At 41.7% G+C, this 24,179-nt stretch overlaps 1 protein-coding gene across 2 annotated transcripts in view; it reads right to left on the bottom strand.

Moving 5' to 3' along the window:
- Positions 1–24,179, bottom strand: part of RNF144B (ring finger protein 144B) — a 53,943-nt gene that overhangs the window by 7,944 nt on the left and 21,820 nt on the right. For both annotated transcript variants that reach the window (XM_014941100.1, XM_014941101.1), the window contains exons 3-6: positions 15,242–15,346; positions 6,904–6,964; positions 1,417–1,621; positions 90–234 (exon numbers count right to left, since the gene is read on the bottom strand). In XM_014941100.1, the coding sequence (XP_014796586.1) occupies positions 90–234; positions 1,417–1,621; positions 6,904–6,964; positions 15,242–15,346 (516 nt within the window). The remainder of the gene's footprint in view (positions 1–89; positions 235–1,416; positions 1,622–6,903; positions 6,965–15,241; positions 15,347–24,179) is intronic.

Here is a 24,179-nt window from a genome sequence, read left to right as displayed (position 1 = left end):
AACGAGTTGGTGGAGAAGTTGTACAGGGCCTCTGACAAACCCAAACACCATTACCCTTTACCTAGGTGGGTTTTTTCTGCAGCACTTACATCCAAGTTCTGTAGACAGTACCAGCAAAACGTGTGCTTGCAGTTCTTGCACATCATCTGAGCACAGCCTTCGTTTCGCTCAATATAGATCCGACAAACTGGGCACTGCTTAATTGGTATCTCTGTCTCCGTTCCAATAAGTGATCTAGAAAAGAAACAAAATATTAAAGTGAAATGTGAATGTAATTACTTTCGATACTCAGCTCCACTGCCTAATGTGTACTGTGCTTATTTTAATGTGCATCTAATGTTGTTTTAATGCAATTAATGTGTGAACCTTGTTATATTCAGTACAATACCCTGAAGTATACTCACCATCAGGAGTAAGATCATGTAAAAGTGAAACGCAATTCCCTTGGACTTTTATGCTAAATAAACCCAAGACTCAGAATACCCACAAATGTATCATGTATAGCATTAAAAATTAGCACTTTGTAAAACAGCTTGCACCATTCATTTAATAGGACTGGATTATGCAATTTATAGCACTGTCCCTGCCTGAGCAAAATAGCCCTAAACTCCACCAAAGCCAAAAGTCTTCCGGAGAAGAAAAATTATGATAAGAGCTCTCTGGTAACTCCTATTTGATAAAGTCTCTAGCATGCAGAATGCTTACATTTTAAGTAAGTCTCTTTTTTTCTTGCAAAAAATGATAAAAAGCTTTGAACACACATGACTGAACAATCTGATTCTGAAAACAAAGATGGATGGCCACAGACATTTTATAATTTAAACACAGAGGTATTTTCTTTCTGTAGATTAATGCCTTATGCAACCTTATCTGCAGGTTGTTTACACCTATGCAAAATGAGCATAAATCAGATTTCTCATACCAAATGGGACATTTTACACCCACTCTGTGTAACAGTTAAGATTTGGCTATGCAGAGATTGTAAAAATATTAAGCAGGGATGATTTCTTATTCTTTGTATAAGCAAAGTTTGGATCCTGGAATATTAGTGTGTGGAATTTTTTGTATGGCATAAATAGTAATTCTAGCAGGCAAACAAAGCCTTTAGGCAGACTGAAAGCCCTAGAGGGCTTCAGCTTTTAGAAGCGTCAGTGAACTCACAAGTTTGGTAAGTACCCAGATAATATTAATAATAAGTATTAAAAAATACAATGTATCATAGATTTTAAACATACTTAAACAAGTATCTAGACTGGAGTTATATTTAGGAAACACCAGGAGAGATAGGAAGTCTCAGAGATGTACCTGAGATGTCAGAAGGCAGCCATTCCATGAAACTAATAAGAGGCACAAAGCTAGCACCCAGTGCCAGAAGGAACTGAAAGACCATGTTACCTCCGTGGGTCCCCCTCTTACCCCTGCTCAGTTGGTACTGGAGTAGCTTGATTCTCCTGGCAGAGGCGCTGTGGGTGCCATGCCTCCTTGCAAGCGGAGCAGAACGTCAGGCGGCAAGCCGGGCACTCCACCGGCACCGGGCCTCCGGACTCGCTCGGAGCAATACGGCACACCGTTTGGCAGTCAACTGCTGGGCACCATGTTCTCTGGGGGTCCAGGTGGACTTCTGAAACATAACAGAGAGAGAAAGCAAGCTGTTTATATACAGAAGTCCCCTTCTCATCCCTGCGACACGTGTCTAGGTACGCAAGGCCCAATCCTGCATATGAGTGGGAAAGCTGAAGCCCTCTGTGCCCATTCCTCTTCTTTAGGCAGGTCTGCAGGTGTGCTGGAAGCATCACAAGAACACCAATACAGGACGTGGGACCTATTCTTTCCCTTTATAGGGAGGTACAAAGACAAACATAAGTGCTGCTTGCTGAGAAGCACGTATCTTGTGACATTAGGCCATTCCATGTCTTTCAAATGTGCAAGCCATGAAGTATCTTTCACGTAAATAGCAGAAGAACTGTCACTAAATTAACACCAAGTCACTTTCCATGCTTTATTTCCTCCCCTCTATCTACAGACTCCAATTAACATTCAGGTTATTATACGATCATTATTTGTCAGGTATCACTTTACAACAATAGTCAAGGCAAGATTTGGGGTGGAGACATTGAGTTACAGGTATCACTGCATGGCAGAGAACAGAAAATGTTGATTTTTCCTCTCGTCCCCCAACCTTTATTCAAGGAATTTGGACTTGCAACAGAAACCCAGTTGAAACACGTTCACTGGTAGGGGTGCCAACTGTGTGTGTGTGCTTTATACTGGCCCAAGTCCATGAGGTGCAGCCAAACACTCCCACCCTGCAAACCCTCCTTAGAAAAGGGCTGCTGTTCCTGCAGGAGCTGTCTGTCTCTCCTCCTTCACTGGAAGCTCTCTCATACCACCACTGAAAATAAAGAGATAAAGGGGACGTTTCAGGAACAAGTGGCAGTCCCTGACTGTGAGATGTCAAAAGCCATACAACGTTCTTCTCTACCTCCAGCAGAAAAAAATATTGTCTCACTTGAAGCAAAAGGCTGCACAAGGGCCCCAGGCATATGTTCTCAGGACAATTTTGCTGAAGCAGTTGAAGACACTTCCTCATATGCACATCCCCCTGCCTGCACTGCTCCTCTGCAGCAGGTTGCTGGTGGCCCACAGTGAAGGGGGCTGGTGGATGGATATCTAGCAGATGCTCAGTCAGCATGAAAAACAGTGGTTATCAGTTCAGTGCCCAGATACCCAGACAGTAGAACCTGTACAATTAGAAATGTGTTCAAAGTAGTAGAACTCTCCACCAAGCACCTCAAGCACTTAGATACCCATGCATGTGCACCTGGGGTGAAGGACACCCCACAAACCTTGTAACCTAATGTGTGCTAGAAACTCAACTCTTTTCCAGAATACCAAACCTCTCTGGTTCACCTTCAAAGCTACCAGTTTGCTGAAAGCCATCCCTCCCTCTCATTTGTCCAGGACACTTACAGTGAGGAACCACATAAAGATGATCATCCTCTCTGCTGGCTGCAGGACACACAGGTAATTTTTAAGTATTTGTCAGAGTATGTGTATCTCCACAGAGATGTGGAGAATTTCTACAACAATGGCAAAGGCTGTCATCTATAACTTAGGCAGTGCCAGCAAAATATCTGTACAATCTACCTCCAGCCACTTCATGAATCTAGTTCCCTTCTTTCCTCTTATTCTCTTACGTGTGCTTCCTTTGTCTCCCAAAATAAACATTTTGCTTTCTACTGATTGAAAGCCAGAACAAATTAATTTGCAGCTTTATTTCTGGGGAGAAGAGAAAGACATGGATGGGCGGTACAAGCCATTTCACATTTTTACATACTACTAAAAGGTAGTGTCCTGACTGAGAAATCATTACTTCTGTAGCTTCACTTGGTGTCTCTTAAAAGAAACTCTGAACTGGCTAAGACCACGACCTAGTACTGGCTATTGCATTTAAGTCTTCACACAGTAGGGTTCTGTATTCTTTCTGTTGCTAAACAGCAGTTAAAATGAGTTAAAGTCCGGTTCCTGCAGATAGTTTCTTAACATACTCAACATTGGAAACCTAAATTCTCCTGTCCTGTTTTTGGATGTCTGGTTTTGACTTCATTGGGAGGAGGGGAGTTAGGTTATAAATCTCACTGATTTTTACAAATTTGTTGCAGTAAGATGTAATGCTTGAGATGAAACTCCCTCCTCTCCCATTTCCTTCATTTTACAAAGAACTTACAGACGGTGTTTTGCAATCCATGCTGTCTCATACTGTTTGGTTTACCATGGAGCACAAGTTAAACCAGAACAAACTAAAAAGAGGCAGAAGAAAAAAAAAAATAAAAAAAAAAAGGGAAAGAGGCTCTCGTATTGCCCTCACAAGCTGCTCCATCTTTGGGGTTAGGATCATTTCTCTCCCAAGCCTTTTCCTGCTTCTCCACTGCCAGTTCATCCACACTCGCTTCACCAAACAGTGCTGGACAGGGATCTAGTCAGTTTTCACAAAATGCTCAAGCAAGCTGGTGAGGTGTGGGAACCAAACAGGGAAAATGCAGCATCCTGAAGAAAGGAAAACTGGCTCAGGAGAGAGACCCACTAGAAAAGATGAGCCCACGCCTTTCACAGAATATTAGGAACAACATCCTCTTAAAATGGACTACTTTTCGGTCAGGCATAAAATGGAGGTTCTACCACTAGGTCGATTGGGCAATTGTCCCAGAAATAGAAACAGAATGCATATGTCCTAACCACATCCTATTCCTCTATTTTGTTACTTCTGATGACCACATCAACCTCATCCTAAACAGACATAAAGCAATTCCTGTTTCTTCTATTAAAACATGCTGCACGGAAGCTCTGTGGCTAGCTAGGTCCTGACTGGATGCGGAGAAATTACAGATACGTAAGAAAGCTTGGTTTTAAGCCCGAAAACTTTTGCATTCTAAGAACACAAAAAAACCCCAAGAGGGTAAAATACTTTTTGGTGCATTCCTTATTAAACTAAGCAAGTGTATATAGATATACAATTGCATGCCAATTGAATGCCAATTGCATTCTCACAACTTTTTCACCCAATATTATCTGCCCAGTTTTTTTTAAAAATAAGGAAATGGGCAGGAAATATATTTTATTAAAACAGTTAGCACAGATGAGGAACAGGGAAAATAGCTTTTGGATGCACAAGTCCTTCTTCAGGTCTTCAAATTTTTTCTCAAAGTTCATCTCATGATGAAAAATGTCTGGAAGGGTGAGGAGCATTGGCTTTACCAATGACTTGAAGACTGGTAAGCAAAGACTACAGAGCTAGAGCAAGTCTTTTGACTTACCCAAGAAGCTGGTTATTTATTTCTAGCATTTCTAGTAGAGTAAAGGGGGTGCTGTAGCAAAGAACCCATATCTCAACAGAAGAAAGCTGAGAGAGGGCTAAATATGCAAAGCTGAAGGGTTTGAATAAAGGGCTTTGTTGATCAGAGACAAAGTCATGAAGGACACCCCAGTACCTGTGTTTTTTAAGGGAGGGGAGGGCAGAGATAGGCAGTAGTGACCTGGGTTTTCCATAGTGCTAGGTTTGTAAAGGGCTGGGTTGCATTGAGGCTGACACACACACAAGGCACACAACAGATCTCTGCTGCCAGGAGTCCCTGGGCAGATTCTGGGTCAGAATTTGGCCCCAGCAGGTGCCACCAGCAAGGTTTATTGCTAGTTTCAGAAGAAGACTGTCAGGCTAGCGTTGGCACGGGTCAGGGCCCAAACCACGAGACAGGCTTTGCCAGGTTAGGGTCAGGTCTGAGAACAGAGCTTCAGGCCAGCAGAAGCTAACAAGCCAAGTCCAACTGATGAGTCCAAAGAGGTCAGCCCCGGGGGGCAGCATTAAATCAAGGGTAGGCAAAAGGTCTCAGCTGGGGTTGGGATTAGTGCTGGTGTCCAGGTCAGAGCTTTAGTTATCAGGAAACATTGTTCCCAGGCATCAGTAAAATGGATTTATTGCTGGGGCAAATAGGCAAGGCAAAAAGGCTACGTTTAAGCCTGCCACTTGGATGCCAGTATTACTCACCATAAAGGAGAAAGGACAGATCTTAGAAACATAATGAAGAGAGGTAGTGGAGGTGGAGGAGGATTTGTCAGACTTAGGCAAGAAAGAAAAGGGAAGGAGGATTTAAAAAATAGACAAGTTCCAGGCTTCAGTGCGTGGGAGGCAGTAAAAAAAAAAAAAAAAAAAAGAGATGTAAAGGGAATTGGACAAAAGATCATAAGTTCAGCTTTGGCTAGTTATAGAGGAGGAGATACCAGGAAATCATTAGTTTCACAGTCTTCAGTTAAAAAAAGGTTTTACATAAAACAGATTAATGTATTGCAAGAACAGGTCACTTTCTTAACCCCTTAATATGCTGATTTAACAAGCTCTGATTTCCACCGTCCACGGCTGTAAACAAGCCACTGCTTGGCTTATGAACTGGAGTAGCTTCCTAAGGAATTAAGGGTAAATTAGAAGATAAAATAGGAGGAAGAAATAAAAAAAAAAAGCAAGGTTTGTGATTTTTTTTACTTTTTTGGCCTGAGTGCCTGAAAACCATAGCTACAATCTATATCTGCCCATGAACTCTGGGGCTTACTCGGGTATACTCATTTTGCTGTTTTTTCACTTCATGAACATTCACAGTGATTCATGCCAGATGAGATTCTATAAAAACCTGTATACTCTTCTATCTGCGTACCTTTTAAAGTACATTACTGTGTCTAAATTTTAGGAACATCTGCATTGGTGTCAGTCTTTAAAACCAGTGTGGGACCTCATCTTTCTGACTAGCAAGCTGCTTCTTCAGCTTCATCGAGGAACCATCTTCCTGAAGCAGAAGGCTGACCTCCGGCATACCAAAGCTCAGCCCTAGTAAGACCTGCAGTTTCAAACTTCTTTCCTAATGGGCCTTACTCAGTAAGAAAGGGTCCAATTATCCCTCAGGAGAAAAAAAACCAAAAAAACAAAAAACAAACCAAAACAAAACACAAACTAGATGAACACACACAAAGCTTCTACATAAGAAAAGCTCTCGTGCAGGGATGTTTGTAAAAATTCCCATCAGACTGCAGGGTCTGTCTCCCCTAGAAGTTGTGAAGATCTGGATGGATGGATGGATGAACGGACCATGAAGACCCTGCACCAGCCCACAAGCTTGAGTAAAAGCATGGTATTTCAGTAAGATGCCACTCTGCTGATTCTGCTGCACTGAAATAATTTCAAATTTGTCTGTGGAGCACAGTCAGACCTAGTGATTGCTCTTAAACTATTTCAAAAGAAAGACATCTTCTCTGTCTCTTCCATAACTCGCCCAACTGGCTTTGTCTTTGCAGTATGTAATACTGCTGCCTCCACTGACACTTTCAAAATGAAGGTAATAGAAACCAAAAGGTTCGCACCTCGTTCAAACTTCAGCCTCTTGTAGAACTCAAACTGGTCAACAGGCACCAAACAGGCAATCTGAAATGAGAAACAAACACACAGAAAAGGCTTAGAAACACAGAGACTTAAAAAAAAATTAATAAGCACTCTGTTCTACAGGCCTGAGCTGGCTCTCAAATCCACTTTCTTTTCCTGCTTGCTTTTCACCACCACGTTCTTCCGTATCTTGACTTCCTTCTCCAAAATGTAAAATAATTCTTAACCTCTCCTATTTCAGCCACACAGCCCAGCAGGTTAGCCCACATCTTTCTCACCATGCATAGAAAAGCCTTCTTTGTGGATTCTGTATTTACTTCTGGCTTCTCGGTTTATTTCATGTTGGTTTAATGTAATGAAGGGTGACAGCTTGCCAGCCCTGGAGACTGCGGCCTGTTGTTCATGCACAAGAACACAGCCCAAACGAATGGTTCCCCATTCGTGTCTCCCAGTCCTCATGGCAGGGGTCACTTAGCTCTCAGAAACTCAAAGCTAGTCTGGTTTCCATTTTTGATTCACTTCATGGGTTTCGGGGCTAAGACAGTTAGTGTCACTGCTGTTGGAATTTGCCTTACACACGCACCAGGCCACTGGGAACTGGACTGAAGTTAACAAATTTAGTTGGCATAGACAAACGGGCTTTGCTGATATATTTTACACATTATCGTAATTAAAACAGCAGCCTAAAAGGCTAAATGCTCTTATCTCCAATTAACAGCCTACATAAGAAACCCAAGTACCCTATTATAAACTAATAAGAAAATTGCATACAGGGTAAGAAGGGGTTTGAAAGAAATTTCACAGACACTTTATGAGCTACAAAAAGCTACATAAAGCTACACTTTATGAGCTGGACTCAAAATCTGAGATCATTCTCTTTATCTAATCCATCTGTAATATTATACCAGCACCAAATTTTTTTCTGCAGCTACCTCCATGTCTTTGTCTTTTACTGAAAATAAACCTAGACTAATCCTAAGACCCGACGATTTGAAGCACTGTGAGACAACGTAGAACTGACAGCTTCAAAGGGAAAGGCTTTTGACCCTCACATCCAGTATCCCACCACAGTCCTTCAGATTACTGTAAAAGGCAAAATTTTGCCCTCAGTGAAGTGCACACTGGCCCTTCTGGGTTTTGTGACATGGCACTCATGTGAGAAGAAATATAAAGACAAAAAAAAATCCAATATATATTCAGTATCACACTGTGAATACACTTGCTTTTGTAGATGGAAAAAAGAAAAGCAAATATTATATCCATTTGTATATCATAAGATCTGAAATTGCTTTATTAAGATCTCAAATGAATTGGAATTCAAATTGCATTTTGAAGCAGATGTTTGGTTAATTTTTTTACCTAAACCAATGTCATACAAAAAATAATCTAACTGATGTCAAGATTTAAGTGTTCGAAGATGCTTAAAAAACTCACAGTAGAAGAAATCAAAGGATTTAATATAAAAATGGGAAACACCAACAAATCTTTACAAAACATACCCTTATTCTAGTAAGTCAGTCCTTGGGTCAAACTACTGTCCTCACCCAGTTTCTGAATTCAGGGTGTAAACTATTTTTCCTATGAAAGTATTTGCATGGCTAAACAATATTACATTGATATGACTAAGACACAGGAAGCTTCCTGAGAAGCTTCTCGCCTGTTCATCAGAAGTCAGCTGAAATGCTTTTGGAAAACAAATAATAACTTAATCAAACACTTTAAAAAAATGTGAAGTTCAGCAGTTTCAGCAAAGAACAAAACCAACCAACGAAGTCACATAAAACCCACAGGACCCATGATTTCAGAATTGCCTGCTCCTTCCCCAGAGCAGCTTCAAATCTAAATAGTTTGGAAAATAAAGAGTCTCATCTGCTTTTCTGTCTGAGTGACAATTGGCAACTACTTTAAATTTCCCCTTCATTATGACTGAATTAAAACAGAGTCTCAATGCTGTAAGAGCCACCTGAGTGAATTGTTTAGTTGTCTGGGGTCTTTCTGTGCTTGCTCTTGCTTTTAACAAACAGTTTTTCAAGGACAGTTCGGTTGAGCCCAGAATTTCCCAAGTATTAAAAATCAGGCTTTTTGATTACAGTGGGAGTAGAATTAGGGGGTTTATTGCTGATTTCAGTAGGTTTCATCCAGCCCCACTCTTCTTCCTTACGTAGCCTCTTCACAGCTCAGCTCCCACCCTCCCTGCGAGCAGCTCCAGACACTGGCACATGCAGCTTGTCACCTCTGCCACTGACTCTCCCAGGCTTTGATAGACCAGCTCTTGATAGCACCCACATTGAGGTCAACCTGAGAGGTCGACCTGAGCCAAAGCCCCTCACAGACCTAGCATCTTTAGGCATGAGAAAAGGAAGGCACTACCTGCTGCTGCCTGAATGCAGTGCCATAGAAAAGCTGTACGTGCAAACACAGCTAAAAAAAAAATAAATAATAATATGAGTATCAGATCCCCCTAAAAATCAGCAAATCCTTTCCTTGGTGAACTTTTAATCTCATTTACACTTAATCGAGGACAGCCATAAGCATGGCAAGGGGTAAGCCGTAAGCATGGCAAGGTGCTTATCTCCTCCTGCTCGGCATCAGAGCTTAAATGTCCATCTTCACAAAACTTCTCCAGCCCCAGCTGGGAGTCCATCCCAAACACCCCCTCTCCTGCACACCCGCACATGGCCCCGTAGAGCTGGGCAGAGGATAGAGATCTGGGGAGGAAGCAAACCAGCAACACGGCAGATGGCAAAGGGCCAAAAGAGAAAGACTGTGAGCAGGGCAGAAAGCAGACATTTCTTATTCTGGGCTAAAAAATTCAGTGCAGCAAGAAATGCTACAGAACAAGTTTTAGGGTTTGGTTTTTTTTTTCCTAATACTGGGTTAAGGTCACAATAAACACCTACAAAGAAAATCAGAGGCAAGGACTTTCCTCTCCTGAAAAAAGACTTATCAGACCATCTGGAGTTGAAATAATTTTTCTGATTTTCTATATATACCGTAAGCAACTTCTGCAGTTTGGAGTTCTCTTGTCATAGAGCACAAGAACATGTAAGAGCTCTCACTAAGAACAGCAGCTTTCACCTGAACTAAAAATATCCATGGGGAAAAAAAAGCAAAATTCTGAAGGCTCACTACCACAAAAGGCTCCAGCTGGGCCCTTGCCAAGTGTCCGAGAAGACTGCCCAATGTGGTACGATAACCGGGGGTGCTATTACTGGGTGAGACAAAAGACCAAAGGAAGGAAAATGAAAGGGTTGGAAATAATTGAGTTCAGTTTACACAGGGGCAGACTGTTCCTGGTAACCCGGGCAGTGCAGTAACCAGGAGCCAAGGAAGAACAACTCCCCTGTTTTAAAACACTGGCTACCTCAGTGGAAAGGGAAAATCACTGCTCCACCTATTCTCTGGCCTTCAAGGGAGATGCAAAGAGGTGATCAAGAAAACTGAATAGATCTTGCTTCCTTTCACACCCATATGAATCAAACCTTGATAATGCTGAGGGAGGAAAGTTCACCAGGAGAAGTGCTTCTCCCTTTCTCGCTTTAGCAGACTCCCAGCAAGGGCAACAGTTGCTTGCCAAGGGTGGCATTGCCCACCTCTGTGACAGTCCCACCCACAGAGGCACTGCCTAGTTTTGCAAGGAGTGCAAAATGGTTTTAATTTGGGCTGTGGTTTGCTTTTGAAAGGGGCATGGGAGTTTGATCTCTTTACTGCTAGCAATGACACCCACTCCTTTCTTCATCAACTACCATGCTCACTAGAGTCATCAAGAAATATCAATTTATTCATTTTCTCCATTAAGGAGCTCTTCTCTTATTTAGTGACAAATAAAATTAAGACTCTCTCATTTTCTCTCCTTGGATTTATTTAAAAACAAGTTAATAAGAGCAGAAATTTTAATTCTGACCCTGAGAAAGAAGTCGGTCTGCAACATTTTCTCACCTTCCTCTTCATTTTACCATTTCAGTCACCCCTAGCAAAATGTAAATCCATTTTCAAATTAAAAATAAAACCGGTATTTTAAACTGTCTCCCAACGGGATTTTTCTTCAGCTAAGTATGGAATAGAATGCAATTATGAATTCTAAGATCTGGGTCACTGTCCCATTTCAGCATCCCTTTACAAGGCGCTGACAACCCTCTGTCAGGTTAGCACTGGTGCAGGTCACAGATTTACACAGACAGAGGGACAGTAAGCAGAATCTGCACAAAGGGGTAGTTCTCCTTGTCAAACATAAGAGGCAAAAGGAGAACCCAAATCCGTATCATCTCCTTTATTGCCTGCTGCACGGCTTTAATCCAAATCAGATGATGCATTGGTATCATTGGTATCAATGTTCCCAGCTTCAAAACAATATAGGAATTGGAAACAGCAAAGTGCAATCCCCTAGACATTATCCAAGTGAGTACCGCATTAGAAATCCCCATATGCAGTTGAGACTTACCCTGATTCATAGCTTACACTGGTGATTGGATTTGCACCAAGCAAAGCCATTTCAGACCATGATAAATTACCTCCTATTTAGATTAGGGATATTAACCGGTCCAATTAAATCAATGGAGCAAAGTCCCAAGAGAGGCAGGAATATTCTAGACAGAAGAAGTCTGCATGGTTGAAGAGAACTGTATTAACATAAGATGTTCCTTCTACCTTCTGCTTCCAGGAACTAATCCAAATCATCTCTGTTTATTGTACTATTAGAGCTTAAAAGGACAAACATCTTGTTTAACAAGATTGCTTTTAAACTTTCCTTTTTTTTGTGTAACCAGCTATTTGAAACAGAGTCTGTAGCCAAAACCATTGAGTTTCCACCAGCACCATCCATTTATTTCTAATTAAAACCAGCTAAACTACAAGCAGCTGCTATCTTGATGTAACAGGTTTAGATACGACCTAGGGTTGCACTTGGTTTCAAGCATTCCAGTGGAACAATTCCTTCTGTTTGAGTGCACCATTTGCCAAATCAAAAAAACTGCAGGGGAACATACCAGTTTCAACCAGATTTTGTTAAAGTGAAAAAAAAAAAAACCCCACAAAAAAACCCCACTCTACCATACAGAGGGGTTTCAGAAAACATTTTTGAAGGAATGAAAAGTACCATTTTCTAGTTCAAATAACTTTTCATTTTAAGTTTTTTAAGAATAAAAACCTGGAACATTTTCTTCTGAAGTCCAGAGAAACACAGCATTCTAGCTCACCAAAAGTAAAGCCTTAACTCCCAACATCTCCTCGACTCTATGAATAAGCAGTTTACTCTCCAAACCCTGATGAAATATTCAACTGTTTGAGACACATTCCTACTATTCACACTTGCTCATTTCTTCATGACACATACAAGAAGAAACTCTATTCCCTGTTTAAAATGTTTAACCAGAGTTTTTTGCCCCCCTCCACCACCCAAAAGCAACACAAGAAGCATGTGTCTCAGAATCAAGGCAAAAGCTGTGAAAAGGCTCCCATAATTTAGTACCAAACTAGATAAACTCTGAAGAATTTTACTGAGAAGATAAAACAGACTTAATTCACAATGAAGACAAATAGATCACTGGAAAACACTGAATAAATGTTACACATCTTGAATAAGGACCTTGAAAGAGGGAAGTAGAGGAACATTCACAGGTATAATGTGTTATAAAATGCTTATAAGCTTTGTTTCTAATTTCTCAGTTTTCTTATTGTAGAGAGCTCAATCCAAAATGCAATGGTGTCAATGAAAAGGCTTTCCTTCACTTCAAATTATGCCTAAATTCACCTTATCTCCCTCATGCAGGCTAGGGTAAAAAGCATTTAAAAAGTAAACAAGGCAACCACATTAGCTAACATAATTAGACACAATTTAGCCCAAAGTATAGGAACCAATTTAACACAATGTCCCTGACAAAGACAGTTTTAACTGCTGTTTTTTCTCCAAATTATAAAGGTACCTGGGAAACGCCAGTCACAGGAGAGCCTGAAATGGACGTGATGTGAAAAATACACTTCTTCAAAACCCTAATGCTAACACAGGGGAGAAAAGAAGACCTCTCTTCTCCTCCCCCTGCCCTGGTACAGGCAACATGTCATCCCTCATGGCTCTGTCCCACTCGGTGAGGAACGTTTTCCTGCCAGGATCTAGAGACAAAACACCCAGATCCTCCAGAGGTGAGAAGGCTCACACTTTTACACTAGAAATTTCAGAGTGTGTAATTCTAAATAGTACTTCCATGGCAAACAATAGCCATATTTAACTACATTCTCTACTGTGTGAATAAGGTGCTGTTTTTTAAATAGTAGCTTTTAGAGGCTACATTTTCACATAGAACAACCACTGTAGAGAAGAAAAAAGAATACAGAGTGCTCATCTGTAATAGTTCAGATTATTAACAGAGACAATCTAATCTTTCTATTGTTCCTGGGGTTTTGAGGGGGTTTCTTCCCTAAAGAATTAGGTATTTGGTAAAATACCTAAATGGTTCATTTTCACCAGGTTGGGGGCCTGTTTGCTTTTCAAGCGGAAGGTCTGTGTTTCAAGTGCATCGCCAAAAGGGAGCATCAGAACATTTCATTCATCCACAGGACACTAATGCACATTTGGGCTGTTTAGTCATTCTGCCTTCAGCCCCAAAAGCACCCAAGGATTAAGCTAATGGTTCATTAATACATGCCCTGGAGTGTCCTCTTGCTTTACTAAGGGGAAATATATCTCTATAATTCCTATAGCATCATAAGACTGGCTTAACAGAGCGGAATTTTTCCTATCATTTGTTAAATTCCTTTTATAACACATTTTCAATAAAGGTTAGTTGCCTCCTATCTAGTGCGATGGGTGGGAGGGACACTGCTACACCCTCTCCGTATCGGTGCCCAAGAAAGGAGGAAGGGAAACAGCTGGCTACTTTCCACAGTAGCTGGATTCAGCCAAGAAAAAGCTCCACCATATGCCTGCACACCATAACAAACATAGCTGCGACTCCCAGGCCTTGCCTTAGCTGAGCACAGTGTTTCAAATGCAGGCTGGAGAGGAGATCCTGACTTTTTCCTGGAGAAAATGGCATTTTTTGTATTGGGAACTGCATTGCCACTGATTGCATTTGAATAGGATTCTATACGTCTGTCACAGTTATGTCATCTGTTTACACAGGGCTCAAGGGAACCCAGAAGATAAACTGGTTTTCCTCAGTTCGGGGACAAGATCTGATTCTCCCTGATTTTGCCTCTGCAAACAAATGCAGACAGAATGCAGAAAACCAGCCAAAAACCCTTTGCCACCTTTTTTTTTTTCCCTGGGTTGTTTTTTTTTTCCCCCCTTTTTTTTTCCTGCTTGTGTTCCCAGTCCTACCTGGCTCACAAAGCGAGTGAGCAAGAATAGCTGCAGGGCAACATCGGATTTGCTCCCTGTTTTCCGTGCCTTTCTAGATGCACTGAACAGCTGGCACCTATGAGGGTTCCAGCCACGCTGCCAGCAGCTCCTCGCCGTGTCATGGGTTTGGCACTAAGCCCAAATCGGAAATTTTACACCAGCCCTAAGTCAGGCAGGAGGCTGCTTGAGCATTGCTGGGAGGCCATCAGGCAGCCTGGCAGGGGCCATCTACGTATCCTTGAACCCTTTTGTCCCAAGCGGTGCAAGAAGGTCATTTCCCTCCCGTTTCTCCACCTCCCACTTTCAACCTGAACCTTCCAGCTCCTCTGGGAGATTGTACACATGCCAGAAGTGCAAACAGCCCTGCCTAAACCTCATTTAGCTTCTGAGCTCTCAACCTCTCCCATCTCTGCCTTGGGAATTAAGACACTTCTCATCTCTCTTAAGACCTACTTCCACCCAGTGCTATGCAGATAACTTTCCATATCACTCTACAGAGTCTTGCTTGTTTATATTGGGCTGCAAATTAGTAGTTGCAGCCCAATATAAACATACGTGAATAAATTCTGGCGTTGTGTACTGTCAGTCTGAGTTTTTGCTCTTAATTTAAGAGAGGCGCAAGAATTTCAGTCTTTGCAGACAAATATAATCTGATTTAATTGACTGTGATAATGGAGGCTCAGCAATTCTGGGATACAGGGTATTCTGGTTAAGTCACCTGCACGGGTAATTCGGAGGTTGTCTGGATGCCAAGCAAGCCTTTCCTCAAGGCACAGAGGGAGGGAAAAAGGAGCAAAACCCTTGAAAAACATCTGTTTGTTTCTAGTTCCTCTTGTCAGTCAGGCTTCTTGCCAAAAGCTCATTAAAGGTAATTAAAGGGAGGAAAAAGTGTATGATCATATTTATTGTGCAGATAAAGAAGTCTGAGGGGGTTCATGTTTTTTTTTTTAAAAAAAAAAAAGAAATGAAAAAAGTGTTGATACCTCTGCTTCTCGTAGGGTCCCATGGTTCCAGCATACCATGTCCGGGCATGTGATAGGAGAGCCACAACCTTCTTGAATTGCCAGCTGCACGTACTCTTTTAGGCACTAGAAACAAGTAAAGAAAAGAGAAAAAAGAAGTTAGAGCCCACATGTTGGTAACACACAGGCGGTAGAGATGCTGCACAGCTACCACCTCCACTGCCTTAATTGGCTGTCCTGAAGATCCAGCACACAGAAAACATCAGTTATTATAAGCCTGAACGCTACAAGTTATTACATTGGAAAGAATGTAACAAAGAACAATTAATTACTCATGACTTCATCTGCGGAGCATTGCATTTACCCGAGTCAGCAAGCCAGACCTTTCGGTGCTAACAGCCCCTACACTGACAAACTGGGATTGGAGGATTTAGTTGGGGGAGTATATTTCACCCTAATTAACCAGGCTTCGCTCTTTCGTCTTTCTTCCTGTATTCTTAATTCAGACTCTCGACCAGCGGTTTCCATTCTAGGAGATCTCATTTACAAGGAAGAGACTACTGTTGTCAGCTGCATAAAATGGGAGGGGGTGTTAACCTGGTTAGGAGGTTATCATCTGCCCTAGAAGATGCGCAAATATCAGTTCTTTCCCTTCTCTCCCAACCCCCCGCAGAGATCAGGTAATTTCCATGGTTTACCATGATTTATCATCAGCCTCTAATCCATCGAGCAGGAGTTCAAAGTCCATTTCCAGTATGAAGGCTTTCTTATGAATGTTTTCAAATTGTTCTCTGGCTCTCTGTTCTCCCCACATTTTAGTTGGCATTCCAGTTTCAAATATATTCAGCTTGGCTTTTTAACACGTATGACAGAGTCTTCAATAAAATCACGGCGTAAAACTGGTGCAATGGACCAAAGAACAGTGCTCGAATTGCATCTCCAAACTGCACAGCTAAGCGAGTTCACTTCTAAACCAAACAAAACAACCGAGTCTCCTCAAAATAATGACAAATCATACAGTAATTTGTAAATTGCTGTTAACAAAATAACAAATAATGGATTTCTAGCAGATGTTGGTATCAGCTTGTATTTTACAAGCAGCAGGACAAATGCAGCTTTGCTCCCTACAGATACATATTTTACACCCACATGACAAACCTCTCCTTTTCCTCCTCAGTACTGCTGGCTTCTTCCCTTGTTGCCCCATTGGCTTTGAAGAAATATGTCAAAGTGTAAGGTCTTTGAGACCTCTGCCTCTCTGCCAACTTTCAGAACAGGCCCTGAGTTCAAAAGCTGCTAGGTAGGTTCTGGGGAAATCACAGCCTTGCAGAGCGTCAGCTCTGGTAAAGTCCCAGGACTCGTCACAAACCATTTTTCCAATATTTATAGACATTTAACATTCAAGTCTGCATTAGTCTGGACTGTTCTGAGAAGGCCTTGCATATTGTGCTCTGATTAAAGAAAATTCCTCATTTGTATTTTTATTGGAAAGCTGGTACCCTCTTAAATGTCAGGATAATTAGGACTTTTACAAATGGAAATGAGGTTTCCTTATTATTCTGCCTGTCTCTCTACTGAAACATCCACATCCACACGACTTGGTTAATTCTGATGAACTATATGGAGATATTAGTTCAAGCAAGTAGAATCAGCTTAACTTGGTGGCATTTTAACTAAGCTTACTTTTGATTTGCAAATATTTGAAGTGTATTCAATTTAGAGGAACGTAGGGGTATAACCTAAATGGTAAGCTCTAAATATCTAGCTCATTAAGCACTAATGGATTCAGATCCAGCACGCACTCCTATAAGAAAGGAGCAGAGCAGGCTGTAAGGAATTGCTGGTGCAAGGAACATGTGGGAAGCGAGGGAGATACTCACAGGTGAAGAGCAAAAAAGAAATCACGTCAGTAATTGCAGGCAGTATTAGCTCTCTAGGGAATATCAGCCCAGATTTAACCAGGAGCTGTTCTTTTATTATTCAAGCAGTCTCAGTGCCCTGTCCCATCTCCTCCCCCACCTCTCCTAAAGACATCTAGGCACAGCACTCATAAAATGTCGGGTTAACCACCGGATCAAATCACCCCACTAGCACACGCAGCTCCTCCACTGAGCAGTCAGCAGAAGCAGGTACGTAATTCGGTGGTGCCTGGGAGCAGGTACCCTACAGACACCAGAGCTGCCGGGGCCCTGCCCACACCTACTGCCACCACAGTCTGGGAATTTACAATGGGTGGCACAGGGAAAACTCAAAAAAGCATCCCTAGAGCCCAGGGTAATTCCCAGTGCCACTACGGATGTGGACGGAGACTGTGAGTGACCTGTTCCTGCAGCCCCATGTTCATTAAGCACCTGGCATTGCCCACATGCTTCAGACCAGATCATGGGGGAAACTGGGTATCAAGTGCTCACTCCCTGCACAAATTTTCTCCCTGGTTTGTGCCCGTACCCAGTCTCCACCATGAGCAATGTAAATAGAAACTTCAGCTCTCTAAGTCCCTTCCCCCAAAGCCCGCACTCACTGCAGTGTGTGGGGTACACTTCTTAGATACATGGGTGATGCTCTAGCAGATCCTTCCTATATCTCACTTATATCTCTCCTTATGTGAGGATTACCCTCTGGATCAAGTCTCAGGGCACAGCGTTTGGGGAAGGGGAAATGTTTCCCTCCCGCCAAAGCATTTAGTTCGCCTTAACTCCTCAGCAAGCATGGGAGAGCAACCTTTTACTTTTGCTAAGATCCTGGCTTCTGTCTCCTCTGTGGTGCTGCCTGATAGTTAGTAATTTGTTTTGACAGCGTGGTACAGCGGATTTGTATTCCAGGGGCAGCTCAGGTCAGCCGGTTACAGAGGGAGGACAAAGCCTGAGAAGTTACTGCAGGCCTAGCAGCAGCCCAGAGGCTTGTTCTTAATTTAGACTTCCAGGACAGAAGCTCAGAGCACCGACAATTACCCTTCCGTGCAAGGATGGGCATGAAGCTCTTAAGGAGCTTCGATCCACAGTATGGATTTTGCAATCGGTTTCAATATGCAGTATCTAAATCATTAGGGGTACCAAGCCAGGAGAACAGAGGTTTCTGAGGATTGCTGATGCATCTGGATTCTCCTTCTCTTCTAGCTCACTGCTGGGTTGTACATGAGGATAGGTGAGCACCTGGAGCCTTCTACAATACTTTTAGAGGGTGCTCTGGTTTCAGCAGGAGAGTTGGAGAGATTTTATAATAGGTCTGTGCAGTGCCATGGATCTTCAAATGTTTCACAGAAAACCTCTCTGTTCTGTGCTTGGAGAAGGTGCTGCGGGTGCAATTCAAGAAGCTGTGGGAAGGTCTTAAAGGTGCTGGGAAACTCAAAGGAAGCATCTAACATTTACCACTGAAGGATTTAGCTTTTTATCTAAGTCTGTACATGAATGAAGATGTGAGCTTCTTATTCCCTCTTCCACAAGTTAGCAGCAAAGAAGAGACAGTGGAAAATTACTAACATTTTAAAATATGCCTTCACTTTAACAGCAAGACTGTTTTTAGGGCAGCTTTACTATTATTTACAGCTCAGCTACTAATTTAGCTACTTACTTGAAAAGTGGCAAATAAAAGTATCCGAAAGGATGTACAAGCTGCAAATGTGATGAGAAGAGGATTCAATATCTATAGAATGAATCCTGACTGACCTTCTCAGCAGTATGTCCTCCCACGCTGTGGGGAATACATTATACAGACATAGAATGGCAAGACTTCTTGTGCACCTCGTCTACAAAAATCAGCAGTATCTCAGTTAGGAAAGCTGCACACATTATATATGCTACTTAATTGCTCCACAAAGTGAAGGTAAGATCAAGATACGCAGCCTTCTGTGGTATTAGAGTTCCTTGAAAGGATCTTAATCTTGACATCCAAGGAACCACCAAGTCTGAACACCCATGGGCTACACTCCCACAGCAGTTTCCCTGCAGTGCAGTGGCTTACAAGCATGGAGAGCAGTCAGTGGCTGGACAGGCTGCACCACAGGACTGGTGGCTTACAAGGACAGGCCCATCATCTTACTCTCCATGGCCAGAGCAAGTCATCAGCAGTGACGTTCCTACCAGCACAGCAAGGTTTCCACGAATGTGTCACATAGCCAAGGCAGAAGGGTTGAAGCAACAGACTAAGAGTCTGCCGAGGTTCTGCTGAACGGGTTTGAATCCTGCTGACTACAGATGAAATAGGAGGTTTGGCTCCATTATATTCACCCCTCAAATAAATGGTAGACACCAACACAAGGTCAATACCTGCAACTGTACCCTAGTCAGTTATGTTCAGTTTACGCAGATTTTCCCCACTGAGCAACTATACTGTGTACATATCTGTGTTCTGGGATACACAACAAAATCAAGCAAGAGGGATCCATTAAAATGTGATCATCTAATTCCACCAGTAAAACTCTGTAGACCTAACAGAAGGTTCTGGTGCTGGTCTAACTTTGCCAAGCACATTTTGCTGCTGCTGGCCTGCTGTCAACTTCAGTGGGAAGAGTATTACAAGTAATTTTTTCTTTGCCCAAGATTCATAATGTATAATGATGCCTTTTTCAAATAACTCACTGTCTAAGCATTTTGGGGCAAGAATCTTTTTTCCTCTTACGCCGTTTTTGTCTTTCAGGCCATCACCCTCCTCTATTTAATAAAGAAGGTCAATATCCATTTATCTACCTCACAAAAAACTACTCATGAGTATCTAGTAGGTTAAAGCCTGTAAAGTACTTGGATCAAATTATCATGCAACATATATGCATTTCTTTTTTACCTTGCAGGACTTGTAAGAAAGATTATGATTTGGGCAAATATTTACGTATGTCCCAAGTATGCATTGTCTCCTGGAGCTAAGGCTTTGTTGAAAATGTATGTTGTAACACAAGGGAAGAATCTTTTAAAAAGCACTGAAAAGCCCAATCCAAGAATGCACAAACTAATAACATAAAAAATTCCTTCTTCAGTAATGAACACTTCCTCTAATCTTTGAAAGTGTTTTCTATGGTCAGCTGCAAGCCCCAGGAATAGAAAATTCTGTTCAGGCTATTCATGGATTCTTCATTTCAACACTTCTACACGCTGCTCCGACTTCAACTTTTACTGCCCAAAGTACGTTGTACAGAGGGAATTTTTAATGTACTAACCAAAAAAAAATTCTGTTTGGCAATGTATTTAATCTGCCAAGGGACCATAACAGTTCTGCATTAACATAAGAACGAGTTCAAAGTATAATTTCAGTATTATGTTGCTAGGTAATGATGTCACAAAGGCATCCCTATAGCCCTCTCCCTGTGAAATCTTATGTTTCTATTCAAAGCCATTTTCAGATAATCTCTGTACCAGAGACAAAAGATGGATCTCAATCATTCCCACGTATTGCTTTTTCAAGTACCTTGACATGTTCCATTACCTTGCTCATCTCCCATCTGCATGAAGCTCACCAGCTCCCCAAATGCAGCCTCATTGTTTTGGATGCAAAAACATAAAAGGAAACCCCATATGTGATGTGACAAAATTGAACAGGTAGTTTGATTAAGAAATATGGAGGGATGGCTAGGAAAAAGAAAGAAATGGAAAGCGCTGGCTTTTCTGTCAAATGCTACAGATATTGCTGCCAGCCAGTGTGCAGCAGTTGATACAGGATAAATAAGGGTATTTGTTTCTAATTAAATTGCGGAAAGGGAAAAAAACAGATCTGCAATACTCCTTAATCAGTACTAGGGCATGATCTACATTAAATATGAAAATGCAAGAAATGATTGAAGGCATCTTGCCAAAACAAGAACATCTCTCCTACTAATGTATTACTTGAGACAATTTCAATTTCAGAAAAATTAAGAAAACCTCAGGTTTCCACCTCAAAATCCTCAAGACTCATTTAAAATGTTAAATCCCTCTTCCAGATTTGCCCTCAAAAATTTATTGGTTTGGGGTTTTTTTTAGCCTTTTTACAAATTAAAAATGGGGGAGCGGGGGGGAAGAGGGGTGGAAAAAAAAAAAAAAAGACTGCATTTGAAGAGAAAACATAACGTTTCACTTGGCATTCCAGAGTGTCATATGATTCAGAACAGGTCAACAGATAGGCATTTAGTTTTTGTTTCAGTTCTAGGCAGTGTTTATGTACTTTCTATTCAGTAAGACATAACTTTCATTCCTTTCTTATCATTTACAATTGTTACCTGTTCTTCAGTGCCTACACAAGACAATGTAAGTGTAGTAGTCATATAGTTTTAAATAGAATAAGTACTATTACTGTCTTTGGTGAGACAATTCCTTCCAGAACTCTACATTTAACCACCTGATCCACTCAGGATTGATTCCATTGTGCACTCAAATAAATATATCCCCCCAAATAGTACTCATAGTGTTTATGACAGATCTACATAACATTTAGTAATATGTTTATCATTGTCAGGACATCTGCACTTCTGCACATTCATTGTCTATAATGGGCCAGTAGCTTTCAATGTGTGGTAATCAAACTTCTGGAACATCTCAAATATTTCTAAACAGGTCTTAAAACTAGATGAATCATGTCCATTGGCAATTAGCCTGGAGGCATCTGCACTTCACTTGGAAAAAACTGGGAGGCTTTTCCAATTACAGAAATTTTTTAGAAAGTACACCACAGAAATAGCCATTTATTAATTTGTTAGAGATTAAATTTATGATAGGCAGGACAAAAGTGAAAAACAAAAGTCCAATGAAACATGCATTTGTATTGCCCAATCTGTATTTTAACTGCTAAGGACCAGATGCACTGACAAATGAAGTTGCTTTCAAATTGATAGAAGATTGGGCCACATAAGAGCCTTATTGAGAAAGATGCTTGAAAGAAAGTGAAAAAATGCCCTTTTAGCCTCAACATGACATACAGTTATCTCATGGCTCAGTAGAAGGAGAGCCATAACATCACTGACAAGCATTTTGTTTTATCGTGACCAAGTGAAAACACCAAGCAAACATGACAATGGACTAGAATGTAATGGCCACCTGCTGAACCTCAAGCCTATTTTTTAAGGGATCTTTCAAGTATATCCAAGAAATAAATTGTCATCAGCTTTGTCTCAGAAGATCTCCCACCAATGGTGCTAGATGCTGCTCAGATACACAGTCTAAAACAAATTTACACATGGCCCGCCATATCCTGGCAGCCTTTCATAAAAGCCAGGATAGGTTCCTGTGGTAGCACTAAAAATTAAAAACAGAGAAACTCACCCTTCCCAAAACTGAACCAGCTGGGAATACCATTTCTCTTGCAAACCTATCACAAACCTGACCTTACCAACAGCTACAAAACAGACATGACCATGAGGCTTATGTCACAGGCTGGCTCAGTTATTGTGTCACTCTGAGGCGTTGACAACTTACTTCACATCTGTTTCTTCATTTGTTAAATGGAGATAACACCAACTTCACTGATGTGGTGCTGTCATTAAACATGTCATTTCCCTCTTCCTCACTCGGCCTCACCCTTGGCCACCATGGGTACATTTGTACCCCTGCTGACTCTGCACTTGGTGTGACTCTGAGCAGAAATGCATGCAAGAAGGTCTTAAACCACCCAAATTACTATAAAAGTGCTAGGAGTTCAGTGCCAATATTAGCAGGTGTGGGAATTGTCTTTTCTATAACTTTAAAACAAAGCTATTCTGAAACATTTCCAATGTTGAGCTGGGAAAAAAGAACCCAAAGTGTCAGAACTTGACAGCTTGCTACCTGTGGGTGGGAGCGGAAAACAATCCGAGGTGAGCTTTATATAAAGTGGGGCATTGCAGCACAAGGTCTATCTAGAAAAAGGAGAAGATGGTGTGCTGGTGCAGCCGTGAGCACATGCAGGTGTCTCATAGGATGGGGGAAAGAGGAGAAAGAAGAGGGGACCAAACCCCTTCTTGAAAATTAGCACAAAGAAACAGAAGAGATACTGAAACCCAGTCTTGGCTAGATGAAGGCAAATCCAAATTTTCCTAAGTTTTCCTAAGTAGCCTTTCACTGGAGTATTCATGCACATTTGCTCCATTTAGCAGTCATCCCACGCTCTTTGTCATCTGCCTCCTCCTTGTCTTTGATCTATGCAGTCTCCTCTGCTCTCAGGCTTTTCTGCCCATGCTTTTTGCTGATGATGCTGATCCTTCACAACAGTTTGTTTCCACTTCTCCAGTGCTCCTCTGCACAAGCAATCTGAGACTTCACAGCAATAAAGACAAAAAGTCAATATTTAGCCACCCGAAGGAGACAGGGCAACGTACAGCTGCTCTTAAAAAGATTAAGGAAAGCAGAGGAGCCTTAGAGGAGCCTTCCTGCTGGTGAAGTCCAACAGAGAAATTCCAATTTCTGGAAGGGTTTCCCCTTCCCCTCTAGCAAAAGTAGCTGGCAGCCACATGCAAGCCCCTCTCTTGGAGGCTGCAGCCTCCCAAGACCCTGATTAGCCTGTATCTAGCCCTGACCTCGCTGTCACACATAGCTACAGCAGAAAGCTGTGTTCTCCCAAACATCTTCAGATCACCTTTTACTTGTAGAATAGCCAAGACAGCACAGAAGCAACCTGTGCTTCTATTCAACATCGCACGCTGAATTCTCCTTTTAAAGTTGCATGAAGTTTAATCACATTTAGACCACATTGTGTGCACCAAAATAGCAAACAGGTGGGTCATCATGATATTTGTTTTGCACGTTTTGTAACTCAGTTACCTCATACACTTCTCAGAAGTACAAGACCCAACAAAGAGTTTGCTTGGAAAAAAAGAAGGCTGAATCATTCTAGTTGTGCATAAACATGTGCTGAAAACACAGAAGCAAATACATGAAAGTATCTTCTGTTCTCAGACTTTGTTACCTGTTGTCTTAGGCATCTCAAACTCTGTTCCAGTAAATAACACACAAAACTGCTGCTTGGTGTAAACAGCAGCAACGCCATTTATTGCTTACCTGGCTCTCATCAGGACTCTCAAAAG

Source organism: Calidris pugnax, unplaced genomic scaffold (assembly GCF_001431845.1).
Source record: "Calidris pugnax isolate Ruff unplaced genomic scaffold, ASM143184v1 scaffold8, whole genome shotgun sequence".
NCBI lineage: Eukaryota > Metazoa > Chordata > Aves > Charadriiformes > Scolopacidae > Calidris > Calidris pugnax.
The sequence above is the reverse complement of the archived record's forward strand: the minus strand, read 5'-3'. Positions and strand labels throughout refer to the sequence as shown.